Here is a 14,641-nt window from a genome sequence, read left to right as displayed (position 1 = left end):
TGACCCAGATTTGCTTCCTGCAGTTGAGGCATGAGATGGAGCCTGTAGGAGGGGACATCATTCCCTAGCACACTGGTGAAATTGTTGGTGAAGTCATTAGAAAACTGGCAAAGTTGGGAGCCCAGCTCCGGATCAGCCTCAGAAGTCACAAAAAGAAATGGGGCCCTTATTTTATACGCGGCTCTGCTCCATCACTTCCGGGACGGTGTGGAGTCAATGTGGAGCCATACAGCACCACCTAGCGTTGGATGGGAGCACTTCTTAGGGAAAAGTTGTCCGGACACAGTCTGGCACCTGGGGAGTTTTCTAAGGTGATGAATCTACTGTTAGAAATATCCATCAGAAATAGGGGATTAGCTTAGTGGCAAATGTACTTATTTTTTAGGTTTCAGTGGGTTCAGCGTTAGATTCTGTGAATGTTACAAAGAAAATTCTGTAAGCTTAGGAGTCATGAGCAGAGCCATTTCATTATGAATCAGTGGTTCAGTGGACAATCCTGGAATTTTAATTATATTAAGTCTTAATTCAAAAATCAGGAAGGCAAAAAAGAACTGTTTCTAAAAGCCCTTGGAAGAATTATATATGGTATGTAATTAAAAACTTACTAAGAAAATATATAGCATTCATTGGGCAAAATACGTTCCTATAAGTCTGCATGATGAAGGTGTAGTAGGTGTAGTAGTTACACTGACAGACATTATCATAAGAGCAGCCGACAAAAAACCTAACATAATTAACACCATGAGAAACAAATGACTAACACAAATATGCTGCCATGCACACCAATATCTAGTTTCATTGTACTTACTAGGTCTGAAAACCATCTGTTGGGAATGTTTGGCCTTTGCTGATCTATACAGACCACTTTCTTCATATCTTCAAAACTGGGGTCATTTGGAACCACATCGTAGAATGGAGGCTTATATTCTTCAACAATTCCTACAACGCAGAACAGACCACACTTAAAAATACTGCAGTATCTCCGACATATGGATCTATAGTTGACCTCTTCTCGTAACTACAGAGAATGATTGACAAAAAACCATTCTAAATGGTCAATTCAGTTTTATAGTGTCACATTAAATCAAGGTAAATGAAAATAATGCTTCGGTCACTCAGTAACTTTGAAATGGTCAACATATGCAAAGAATATTTTGTTTTGCCCCCTCCCTCCCCCAAATTAAATTTAAAATCAACATGGTATTTACCTATTCACCATGTTAACAAGCAAGGCTAGTTTATGACTGAATTAATTTTTTCTTAATTGACAAAATCATGTGGTTAATAAAGCTATTAAAAACAAGGACCATAAATGCCAATGCATTTCCCAAGGCAAAGAAGCATCAATGATGTAGTATGGTAATCTTATGGCTCTGTCAAAGGTTGTTCTGTCCAAATAGACAACTCCAATGCACAGTGCAAGAGGTAGTGGTCTGTCTGACAAATCTTTAGAGGTACGACAAGGCAGAAATTACACATTACTGACCATAGGAACTGCTTTACTGGTAGTCTTAAAATCCCTTTCCTTTACACTAATTGGATGTCAGGGCCACTTGACCATGGTACAGATAAAACTGCAGTCGAGAACGAAATATGTTAAAATTAAAGCAATTCAGTGTCTAGGTATGCCCAGTCCCAGTACACAAATCAGGTCTGCTGACTTCCCCAATACCCAAACATCATCAAAAGAAGGTAATATGGAGAAATAAATGAGGTGCAAAAACGCCTACAAACATAGGATATGTAACACAGAGGCTCTGCTCCAATAAAAAACCTTCCTACACCTTGACAAGTCGCAAGGCTGAAGGGGAATGAGGATGAATAGTCTGTGTAAAGCTTATCAGCTATTTCAGAAATGTGGGGCTGCCTGTAGTAGGAATAGCTGGAACGGGTTGTTATGAATTACACCTCCCCAGTACTGTGAAACCAATCTTTACATAGCTACACAACAAAAGAGGCGCTAAAGGCAATAAAGGAGACCCCCCCCATGGTACTGGTGACCTAAATTGACTTGTCGACTGTAATTTACCTTCAATATGCATGCAAAAAGTGTCCTCTGCTGCAGCTTCACTTGATCTATCTACCAGAGAAGGCAAAAGAGCAAATGGTAAAAGAAGTTCCACCTGGGCATCTTGTCGGGGAGCTTCTAAGGATCCTCTCTATGATGGAGCTTTGGAAAAACAAATAACAGTGATCCCTGAACAAAATCCAGAAGAATAGGGGTATAGCTGTTTGGGCGTTTCCATCCTCTCCAGTACCAGAGGTAAGTACCCAATCTAACCCCGGGTCACATGATCTATTCTGCCTCTGCTCTGTCGTATTGGGGTGTACCAGAAAACAAAGATCTGAAGAAGCAACACGGAGAACGTCTGCCTCTAGATCTGCAGGCAATGCCCGCAAAGGCCACTGAAGCCTTCTCACGTGCATGCAAAACCCCAACTGCTGCCTCATCATGTGCAAGTAAAGCCAACGATGACTTGTCCATCTCGCCTTCTAGAGGTAAGTAGCAAGTGTTGCCATCAGCATTCTCATGCAACAGCTGCATCCTACCCGTGGGAGATCTTTTCAGTTTGAGGTTTAACCAGGAAATCACAGAACCTCAGTGATGGGGTGTTTGCCTATGGCGAGAGAACAAAACCCTCACTAATCTTCCTATGTGCTATGGACTGCAAATGGCAGGCGCCGGTAGTAGCTGCTTCTCCAGGTGGTGCAAAAATAGCACATTTCCCTGAGCAGTTGTATTGGGGACTTCTAATTACCCCTTTATGGCCACTTACCAGAGCACTTCAGCAGTAAGGCATTTCATATTTCAGCGTATTAAATCTGGAAAAAGTAATAAACCACTTTGCTGGGTGTTTAGAGGGCTCGGACAAAAGAATGTTAAATAGTGGCAGGTGTGTGAAGATGAAGAGCGAGTAATTGAGGTAGGTATGCTTGCATATACTCACCTTGGTGAAGAAACCACTCTTCTAGAAAGCTCTTTCCAAAGAAGGCGATCAATTGAAGAGCACTGTCGGCATGGCGCTTTAATATAATTGTAGAGTAAAAGGTTTTAGGAGATTAATCCGTTGGTTCAGTTTTTTTCTTGCCTTACATGCTGCAGTCATAGTGACAAGAAACTGAATTTCTTCTTCGCTTAAGCAACATAACTCTCGTATGGCCTTCGGGCATACTAGACAGGGGGTGGTCAACCACATGGCATCAAAAAAGAGGTTTTATTATATTGAACCAACTAAAAACCTGCAGAGTCTCCCCGGGAGAAGATGGACATATTGCAAACAGTGTTGCCTGTTTCAGTGTTGAAGCCCAGTCACATTCCAATGAGCAGGTTACGAACTTCAAATACAACACTATGCTTCAACACCAAACATTGTGTACTTTAGGGTTGCACGCCTGATGCTATCAAATACATAAAATAGTTTGAATAATCATCAAATCCAACCGTACTAGGCTCGCCCTGGAGGATTCTAATGCAAATAGTTGACAGTTTCAGGCCAATTCACGGCTTTAAGCTAAGAGAAAGCAGCTAAAACAAGACCCTAACTTCAACCTTACTAACTAGGAATACTTAGTCACACATTTTTACAGTTTTTAACGCACATATGCGATGCTCTTCTGCAACAAAAAAAGAAAAAGACATTTCAACCTATAGTTTAATCGATTACAACAAAGGACACAACTAAAACCATTGAGAAAAACATGTTTGTGGCACCTCAGATTCCACAAAATTCTTACATATAAAAAATGTATAATTTATACTAAAAAAGATCAAACTTTCGCAACAAATTAAATAAAGTAAAAAGTATTAAGACATTTCCGTTTTCCCCTCACCTTTGTAACTTGCACTCTTTAAGGCAAAGAAACTAATGCACAATTCTAGAGGCATTTTGCCATTTTATGACAGGCACTGTGCCACATTCTCACCATTCCGCCTCAAAAGGACAGAAGTTAAAAAACATTACTGTTTTGTTCTTCAATTATGACAAAAGGTACGGGTAAATTATACTTGGATATCACATAGATGAAGGGATGCACACCTTGCTTTCCACATTTCTTTTTTTCTCCAAATTTTCTCTTGCCTTTATAAACAATTGCGTGCAGATCGGTTTTTAGGCGTACCCCACTGCCATTAGTCAAAAATGAACTTATATGAAATGGGACTACATCTAGCCCCAAAGAACCAGTCGCACAGCTTCATGCCGCCTCTGGCGTGCATGTTTTCACCAAAACTTTTAACCGTTTCTTTTTGATATGCCAACGTTCATCCAATATTATTTCTTCTCTTGAAACATTTTTTTCTCACTTTAATCCAAATCCACAAACCGGATCAAATGCCAATTTTCAATTTTCTGCCATTCAAAATGTGCCAATCCAGGCCTCTTGTAAGAATGCGAGTAATGCAAAATTCATCGCAAGCAGTCTTTATTTCATGTTAAAAACCCAATGCATTTCGGGCCTCTTGGTGCCCTTCTTCGGGGGTCACTACAATGAATAATAACAGAATAATTATTAACACCACTCTACTCGAATACATAAGAGATTGCAACAAAGTTTCATTAACGTTACATGTTTTTCAACACTGTGTGTCTGCACATTGCATTTTATCTTTCCCCTCTCACTATCTACTTGATACTGTGCACGCTTGTCCCTCCTACTTCTCCCTTTCTGTCTTTTCCCCTCTGTCCCAATCCAACTATAGACACTTTCCAGGTCGTCCCAGTTTCCCTCCCTCCCTTCACCACTAACGTCCTCAGACCCTTCATCGCGCATTCAACAAAATCCCAAAGTAAAAAGCATCTCAATTGGAAATTAATGATTATTCAAAACAAATGCTGAGGTTTATACTGACGTATATCGTACGTCCAGTTTGCACTTCTCTCTTACCACTTAAACCTCGGCGTCCCACTCCATCTCCCCCATTCTTTTCATTTTGAATCAAATCCTGTTCTACAAACCACTTCCCTACATACCTTCTATGCTAGTCGTTAAGAGCCCTTCGTTATCGCCATCTTCCTCAAACAGTAATCCTTTACCTATTCCCACCTACTTATTTGAAACTCTCTACCCGTGTGTTCTCCCTCCCAATTGGCTGAGACTCCAAAACTCCCCGCCCTTGCGTGCCTTCTTCATTTTATGAAACTACATTTCCCGACATGCATGTCTGTAATCCGTCAATTCATTGCTGTGTGTAATTTATTGAAAAAAGTGCCAAACTCTTCAATGTGTCCATCCGTGAATTACTCTGTACAACATCTTTACCACTTGCGGTGAGCTCCGGTTTTCTGTCAACTCTTGTGGATTCCAAAATCTCCTTACATTTACTTTCTGTATACTTGTTTATCCAACGGGTGCACTCCCTGGGTAGGGGTATAGTTATGAATATCACATAGATGAAGGGATGCACACCTTGCTTTCCACATTTCTTTTTTTCTCCAAATTTTCTCTTGCCTTTATAAACAATTGTGTGCAGATCGGTTTTTAGGCGTACCCCACTGCCATTAGTCAAAAATGAACTTATATGAAATGGGACTACATCTAGCCCCAAAGAACCAGTCGCACAGCTTCATGCCGCCTCTGGCCTGCATGTTTTCACCAAAACTTTTAACCGTTTCTTTTTGATATGCCAACGTTCATCCAATATTATTTCTTCTCTTGAAACATTTTTTTCTCACTTTAATCCAAATCCACAAACCGGATCAAATGCCAATTTTCAAAAAACACAGAAAAGACAGAAAGGGAGAAGTAGGAGGGACAAGCGTGCACAGTATCAAGTAGATAGTGAGAGGGGAAAGATAAAATGCAATGTGCAGACACACAGTGTTGAAAAACATGTAACGTTAATGAAACTTTGTTGCAATCTCTTATGTATTCGAGTAGAGTGGTGTTAATAATTATTCTGTTATTATTCATTGTAGTGACCCCCGAAGAAGGGCACCAAGAGGCCCGAAATGCATTGGGTTTTTAACATGAAATAAAGACTGCTTGCGATGAATTTTGCATTACTCGCATTCTTACAAGAGGCCTGGATTGGCACATTTTGAATGGCAGAAAATTGAAAATTGGCATTCGATCCGGTTTGTGGATTTGGATTAAAGTGAGAAAAAAATGTTTCAAGAGAAGAAATAATATTGGATGAACGTTGGCATATCAAAAAGAAACGGTTAAAAGTTTTGGTGAAAACATGCACGCCAGAGGCGGCATGAAGCTGTGCGACTGGTTCTTTGGGGCTAGATGTAGTCCCATTTCATATAAGTAAAATTATACTTGGCCCACGTGGATGCCAGATGCTTCAAATAAGAACGTTAGATGTACTAAAGTAGTTAGCTTTTACCGCATTGTGGAGCACGGAGAATACGGGGACGAAACAGGCAATAAACTGTGTAGAATTTTCACATGTTAAAATGGTTTACTAATAATTAGTGAAATATTCCGCAAGGAGGTATTTTGCTGTGTTTGCAGAATTTACCCCCTCCACAGCTCCCAAAAAGTTTGATGTTTTCGCAGATTAGACAAAATATGAAAAAAAGCACAAGGCTACATTTTATTTGCTTCTACATTTCACAATAAAAAAAGCATTTGCAATGCAATGGTTTCGCCTTTGGAAAAGTTAGAGCTATTGGCATTGCTCATGACATTTCTTTTTTTTTATTTTTATAAATAAATGGCATTGTTATTTACATTGCCAACAGCTCTCACAGCCCACACAGCTCTCACAGCCCACACAGCCCACACAGCTCTCACAGCCCACACAGCTCTCACAGCCCACACGGCCCACACAGCTCTCACAGCCCACACAGCTCACAGCCCACACAGCCCACACAGCTCTCACAGCCCACACACACAGCTCTCACAGCCCACACAACTCACAGCCCACACAGCTCTCACAGCCCACACACACAGCTCTCACAGCCCACACACACAGCTCTCACTGCCCACACAGCTCTCACAGCCCACACCGCTCTCACAGCCCACACAGCTCTCACAGCCCACACAGCTCTCACAGCCCACACAGCTCTCACAGCCCACACAGCTCTCACAGCCCACACAGCTCTCACAGCCCACACACACAGCTCTCACAGCCCACACAGCTCTCACAGCCCACACAGCTCTCACAGCCCACACACACAGCTCTCAAAGCCCACACAGCTCTCACAGCTCACACAGCCCACAAAGCTCTCAAAGCCCACACAGCTCTCACAGCTCACAGCCCACGCAGCTCTCACAGCCCACACAGCTCTCACAGCCCATACAGGTCTCACAGCCCACACAGCTCTCACAACTCTCACAGCCCACAGCTCTCACAGCCCACACAGCTCTCACAGCCCACACAGCTCTCACAGCCCACACAGCTCTCACAGCTCTCATTGTATCTGTTATTTTGGTGCAGGCTAGAACTCACTTGCATGAGCTAGCTGCACAAAGGCGGAGTCTCATTTCAGGCCTGGAGGGACTCCCTGCACAGGGAGGGAGACTGGGGACAGGCCTGAAGGGACTCACTGCACACAGAGGGAGACTGAGGACAGGCCTGGAGGGACTCACTGCACACAGAGGGAGACTGAGGACAGGCCTGGAGGGACTCACTGCACACAGAGGGAGACTGAGGACAAGTCTTGAGGGACTCACTGCACAGAGAGGGAGACTGAGGACAAGCCTGAAGGGACTCACTGCACACAGAGGGAGACTGAGGACAGGCCTGGAGGGACTCACTGCACACAGAGGGAGACTGAGGACAAGCCAGGAGGGACTCACTGCACACAGAGGGAGACTGAGGACAAGCCTGGAGGGATTCACTGCACACAGAGGGAGACTGAGGACAAGTATGGAGGGACTCACTGCACACAGAGGGAGATTGAGGACAGGCCTGGAGGGACTCACTGCACACAGAGGGAGACTGAGGACAAGCCTGGAGGGACTCACTGCACACAGAGGGAGACTGAGGACAGGCCTGGAGGGACTCACTGAACACAGAGGGAGACTGAGGACAGGCCTGGAGGGACTCACTGAACACAGAGGGAGACTGAAGACAAGCCTGGAGGAACTCACTGCACAGAGACGAAGAGTCGGGTCAGGTGTAATCCTTACACATGACACAACACCAGACACGTATGTGTACTCTTGTACACAGTTTGCGCTGTCTGTTAGGCTCGAACTAAACTAGGCTGGCCGGAGTGGGGCCTCGCTGCCTTGATCTGTTATTGCACTGTTCTTTAAACTGTAATACTATCTGGTTGATATGTAACCGTGAACGTTGTATAAAATATAGGTCTTTAATATTTGCTTGGTACTTGGGACACTAATCAGTGACGTTTTCAGGAATCCCATGGATTGCTCTGCCTTTTCCTTTTAATCTACATGGAGATAACAAAAATGTGTACTGGTTAAGATGATTAAAAAACTCTACATGAAGGCTTTTATTGCTGTAATTTTACAGAGAACACACAAAGATGAAATGTGCATATATGTATAGGGTGGAATACACTTTAAAAGAAGCAGAGCTTGCTGTTCATTTTTAGACAGTGACAATTGCAATGTGTTATTAATGGTTTATGCTGTATTTTAATAATTGTGAAAATCGAAATGTATTTTTTCGCCCACTATTACTGTGGCGTGTTAGGTCCGGGCACACATTATTTTGTTTGAGAGTTTGTATTCTGTTACCTTTTTATCTGAACAGAGCAAGTGGATACAAATTAATTGTGATAATGCTGCACAACCTAACTCAAGAGATCGAAACTATTGTCTGGTCTTTTGTTAATTCGATACTGCTGCACAAAGTGGTTTTAAGGACGAGACCACGCTAAAATGCAATTCGACACAAACATTTGTAAATGGGGGGCAGCGCTGCAATGCAAGACGTGCCTTTTCTAAAACAAACCGGAGCAGGTATGCAAAACTGGTCTTTTCTTAAACAAACAGGACAGCAATATCCCTGGACAGGCCCCGCTCATTAAATATTCGTATATATCTGCCCCTAGCTGGCGAGCCGTCTCCACCGAGGGTTTGGGGAAATGGCTTGGTGTTCGGCGATGGATTTTATGAGCATTACTTCATGATGGCATTAGCATGTGCTTTGATCCACGTGTGAAAGGCACCGGCTCGGCTCTTGTTGCCATATCCAGATGGCGGGACTGGGAACAAACCGTAGTGTTTCTGCGTCTCTCAAAAGGCTGTCTAGACTGGCCCTGCAGCAGACAGATACCGCCGTCCATCAAATTAGCGCTTGTCAGATTTATGCTAATGGCTCACCAGAACCCTTCCTGTCACTGGCAGCAGCCACGATTTACACCTCCACAGTTATTTTGTCTTTCACGGGGACGGGGATGTGATTTCAGTTTTTTTTTTTAAGTCTCCCTCCGTTTCTTTGAACAGGGGTCACAGTTCTGAAAGTGAAAGCGGTGGCTGCGGGTCAGGCACCGAGCTCGATTGATTGGACAAGCTTGCGGGAGGCCTGGTTAGAGGTTTTGTTGTAGACAAAATATGCCCCTCGTCCCCGTTCCGGTAGAACAGAAACATGTGCCGCATGTGTGCCGCCCTGGCCGCGCGGAGCTTTCAAGTCTCGCCTGGGCAATCCGAGCTGCGTGCGTCCGCGGCGCGAATTACCTCCTGACAGACAGTATATCCACGCGACTGGAAATGTTTTTCCAAGTCTGGGCAGTGCCCCTTTGATCTTACCTGACTGGATTTGAGGGGCTTGGGTACAGCGCGATGTTAAGACCGCAGGTTTCTGGCACGGCGCCGGTCATTCCATTTTTAATTGCACGTAAGCGCCGTGTGTGCCTGGGCTTCAAAAAAATAGTATCTGCGTCACGCGCACCTACCTCCGCCTTGTAACGGCTCCATTGGTTAGTGCAGGAACACACGAGTGTGCTGCGCCATCACATTGTTGTAACAGCAGCACGTAACGGTCGAGTTTGGCGTCTTCTGTGGAGGACTAGGATAGCGCCAAACTAGCTCAAAGAAGCAGAGCGATGTAAACACGTTTTCATAGTGGTGAGAAGCCAATAATACAAAGCAGAAGAGAGGCGAGAGTATGTTTTGCTGTGCAGGACACTTATGTCTCTAAATTCCGCCCACCGCCGAGATGACGCGCACAGAGGGGCGGAGAGGGAAGAAATCGCGGGAACGCCGACGAATCTGGTCCGGCCATGACGGACAGATCTCTGTTCCAATGGCTAGCCTCCATTTATGGGGCTAGCCAATGGAACAGAGGGGCGGATTCCCAAGCCACTATTATTCTCATTAGGTTTTCGCCTGCGCCGAAAATCTGCGCAGAGCGCAGCTTTCGACGAAGCAAAACCTAAAAAGTAGGTAAGCCTACAGGGAATGCTAGTAGCTGCAGAGGTTTAAAGTCACGTGTGTAATTTGTAGCAGAATGGCAAGATCCATGAAGGATTTACGATGTAAACATCTGAGGACTCTTTTGGAGGGGGTAGGGGGAAGCGGAGGGGGGTCTTTAGTTGTACTGAAATTACAAATGTTTGACACACAAATGCAAGGTTCGCTAATTAGGTGGAGGAAGAAGGAGTGTGTAGCCACTGCTTTGCCAGTTGCGCATTCAAAACTTAGAACATCTGGCATGAACCGCCAAAGTCTGAGAACAGAGAAAAATTAAAAATGATTTGTTACAAGACACGCTTCCTTGGGCCTTTAGTTCACAACTCCATTTTACTGGTACAATGGTTGACGTTCTCAAAAGGATCCACAGAGTTTGACATTAGGGAAAATATTAGATTTGATGGACTTGGAGAACTAACTCCTAACTTGAAATATTCACAATTTCAAGGCTCGCACAAAATAATGGAGAACTGTCAAGATTTGTTAAAGATCCTTCTAGGGCCTTTCAGTCTATTCCAGTAAGCCTCTTAGGAAGCAGGGGCATGTGCGGCTTGAGGTATCTGGTCGTGCTGGTGGCTTTACTATCATGCGAACCGTAGTAGTACGGGACATCTTCAGAGCCGACTTTAGTAAAGACACTGTGCGGCATATTCATCCAGGAAGTAAGCATTTCTTCATGATCTAAGATGGGGAGCAAGGCAGCCATCTTGGGCGGGTCTCAGCTATGTAAGCACCCCACCCAAGATTCACATTATTTTGCACTCTCCCAGAGGACCGATCAAACTGAAGTTCGCCATGGATGGGCAATAGTAGAGTGTTCAAATACAAGAACTTTATTTAAAAGTGTGAAAGCAATTGGCTAATCGTCACTACCAAGCAGGGGGGCGGTAGCATCTGCTGATCTGGTGCGATTGCGGTGGATTTGAAGAAGTTGCAAACTGTGGTACGCTGCTATTCTCATTTTATTCCATCTTGAATATACACTGGTGTATGAATAATATTGATTAGAAAACTAAACTGCACGCTGTTATTCGAAAAAAGTCTCTCAACAACTACCATTAACTCAAAGGAGAGAAACCAGGGTCTGTAAAGTCCAGAAATTGAGGTAAACATCAGGAAACCAAAATGCTGTGTCAAAGATGAATCCGAGTTAATTAAATTCGGAATAACTTGCTCTCTTTTCAGGCCTCCTTCCTTGCAGTTCCTTTGTCTCAATATCTTTTCCTCACCTGGCCACTCCAAAATTCTGTGCCCTTATGGCAAAACGAATTGGTGGTGCTTGGAGATGGACCTTGAAAACATCATATTAACCCAGAGGATCAACGGCCAACAGCACTGACCGGAACCTATTGTTCTTTCATCCTTTGTACAGGACACAATTCTGCAAGAGTATACCTCTTTTTCCTCTTGAGGTCCGCAGCCCTGCATTGAGAACGAGCTTCCAGGAACTACGGGGGAGGGTTATAAAACAAGCAAGCAAAAATGAAATCTCACAGGAATTGCCAGTATTCACAAACTCTAGCAGGAGATCTCAAAACACCAAAGTGAAGCTCTTTTGAGGCAGCAACCCATTGACCTAAACGTTGGTGAAGATGTCAGCATGCTATACATACATGAAATACAATGTTCATGACTGGGTGTGCTTTGTCAGTGTCCATGACATCAACTCAATAATTGGGATTGAAATTTTCAAGGAAGTTTCCTCTCAAAATTTGTGTTCTATGATTTATAGCTAGTAAACAATATCAGTCCTAAAATGTCCCTAAATTCTGGTACATCAATTACAATAAGCATTAGGAAAGCCAATAGGTTTCACCTATGTAAAATATATTAGCTTTATCAGTGATATTTTTACATGTTGCACAGCAGCACTGGCTTAGAGTAGAAAATAAAAAATAAAAATCTAAAAAAATCACTATAAGGCAGCCAGGGTTTGATTGCATCATAGCGCCCCTTTACCTTTAAGTCATGTTGCACAGTAGCCTACTCAGCTGTGCAACATGTAAAAAAAAATATACATAACAGTGGGGAGGGGGGTTGGTGAGGAGGGCAATACATTAGAGAGTGGGAGGAGGGCGGGGCGGTGGGTGAAAAACAATGGAGGGCGGGGTGGTGGGGAAATGGGTGGGCTAGAGAGTTACTTTTGGACATGCACTCAATAAAAGTGGATGTTTAAAAGTAACAACAGAGAACCTACTGGAACCTGTGGCCAGTGGAAGTACACTAGCCACATAAAGCTATACTTGGTGAATGCTCCACAGCACAGACACACCGAGAAGCCCCAGGAGGAAGCCGAGGCAGGGCTGACTGATTGTAAATAAACAAACACGAATGACATGGGAGCCAACCAATGGTAAGTAGAGGTAAGCACCTTTTAAGATTCATTTTTTCAAGAAACAATAGCTTCCCCAGACAGCAAATGCGCGCTGTGGGTGAAACCTAATTAAGGCAAACACCGGATGGACTATACAACGTATAAGGCACAATGTATTCAGTGATGTCATAGAACATATCATGAGTGATGTAACATGAGGTCAGAAGCAGTGCTAGTGGGGGCGCAAGTTATAGTTACCTCTCCAAACTATAACTGGTAAATTGAATTGTTTTTTTGAGTTCAAAATGTTTATGTTGTCACAGTCACCTAACTATAATATTACTTTAAACTTTGTTTTTTCAAGTGAATTTCTATATATATATTTTTTTAAACGTAAAGTAATATTTTATAAACATACGTAAGGTCAACGGCCTGGCCTGTGGCCAGGCCTTGCACCCACCCTCCCCCGCAGGCAGCCAATCAGATGCTGTGCAAGGCCTTTCGTTGCGAGCGGTGGCCTGCAGGGCCATACCCATCTCTCTGCAGTCCGCCACCCGGAGGCAGCCAACCCCTTGCCACACATGGTCCTTACTCGTGTGTGGCATAGGGTTAGCCTAAAGGCTTGCATTCCAGCCAGGCCCTGCTTTCAACTCTGCGTAGACAGCCAACCCCACACTGCGAACAGACTTTGCCGTGCTCAGCACAGGGTTTGACCCAATCCCCCAGGGCCAAAGCATAGATATGTGCACACCCCCTCTGCAAACCTTAATTGGCCACGGGGACCCCATCCGCCGGGGCCAAACAGAAAACAGATGGGAGGGGGACCATGCACCCCCCACCTCACAGGGTTTAAATAGAATACAAAAGGGGGGTGAGGCATGATTCCCCCCTCCACAAGCCGTATTAGTCCCGGTGACAAACCAATACAAAAAAAGGGGAGGGGCCATGTGCCCCTCTCCCCCCACCAGAGCTTCAGTAGGCGCTGGGGACCACATCACCGAAGGGAATATTTGTATTTAAAAAGGGAGGAGCCACGTGGGCCCCCTCCTTGAGCTTCATTAGGCCCTAGGGACCCCATCTGCCAGGGCCTAATGTATTTTAAAGGGGAGGGGGCCACATGCCTCGCCAAGATTTATTAGGCCCTGGGGACCGCATCCCCCAGTGGCTTATTTTTATTTTTAAAGAGGAGGTGGGCCGTGTGGCCCTCCCACCCCGAGTCGCATTAAGCCCTGGGAATCCCACACCAAGGGTGGTATTTATTTGATGTATTTTCTATTTCTAAATAGGTGGGGGCAGTGTGGCTCCCCTCCCAAAGCCTTATAAGTGCTGGGGAATGCCAATCCCTGGGGCATTTTTTTAAGGGGATGGGGACGCCCCCATCTCCTGCGGCCATATTTCTTTTTTTAAAGGAGAGGGAGCCACGTGGCAGCACAACCCCCCTCCTTGAGCAGTTATTGACCCCGGGGACTCCATCTCCCCGGTGCCAAATGTGTTATTTAAGGGAAGTGTGCTGCACGGCCACCGCTCTCAGAGCCTTAAATGACCCTGGGGATGCCCTCCACCAGGGCCATGGATTTTTTTTTAAAGGGTTGGGCAAGTGCGCCCCCCCCCCCCCACACTCTGTGCCTATTTTGGCCCTGGGAATTGCATCCTCGGGCCTTGCCTTCAGTAAGGTGGGTGCCCTGCTGCCCACCCAGAATACCCACCAAGCACAAGGATGGACATGCAGTGGAGGCCAGCATTAATCCCATCCACAGGGAGCAGCTACTTATGCTGCTCCCTCTAGGAGGCCGCAATACCTTTATCTGTTTCCGTACCCGCATCAGCGTGGACAAGGAAGCAGATCTCATGTCTGCTCCAAGCCGGCAGAAGCATTTTTAGAGCTCCCGCCCACTGGGGTGCAAACTTTGTGTTTGCTCACGGTCAACTGGAGTTTTAAAAATGCTTCAGCCAGTCGGGAGCAAACACTTTTCTCTGGCCACGCCGGTAGCC

General features: G+C 44.8%; 1 protein-coding gene across 1 annotated transcript in view; it reads right to left on the bottom strand.

Moving 5' to 3' along the window:
- Nucleotides 1–14,641, bottom strand: part of ACVR1 (activin A receptor type 1) — a 325,334-nt gene that overhangs the window by 9,577 nt on the left and 301,116 nt on the right. Inside the window, exon 11 of the mRNA XM_078681708.1 lies at nucleotides 809–939. Within this exon, the coding sequence (XP_078537834.1) occupies nucleotides 809–939 (131 nt within the window). The remainder of the gene's footprint in view (nucleotides 1–808; nucleotides 940–14,641) is intronic.

The sequence above is a fragment of the Lissotriton helveticus genome, chromosome 3_1 (assembly GCF_964261635.1).
Source record: "Lissotriton helveticus chromosome 3_1, aLisHel1.1, whole genome shotgun sequence".
NCBI lineage: Eukaryota > Metazoa > Chordata > Amphibia > Caudata > Salamandridae > Lissotriton > Lissotriton helveticus.
Note: the sequence above shows the minus strand (reverse complement) of the source record. Positions and strands in the feature narration are given on the sequence as shown.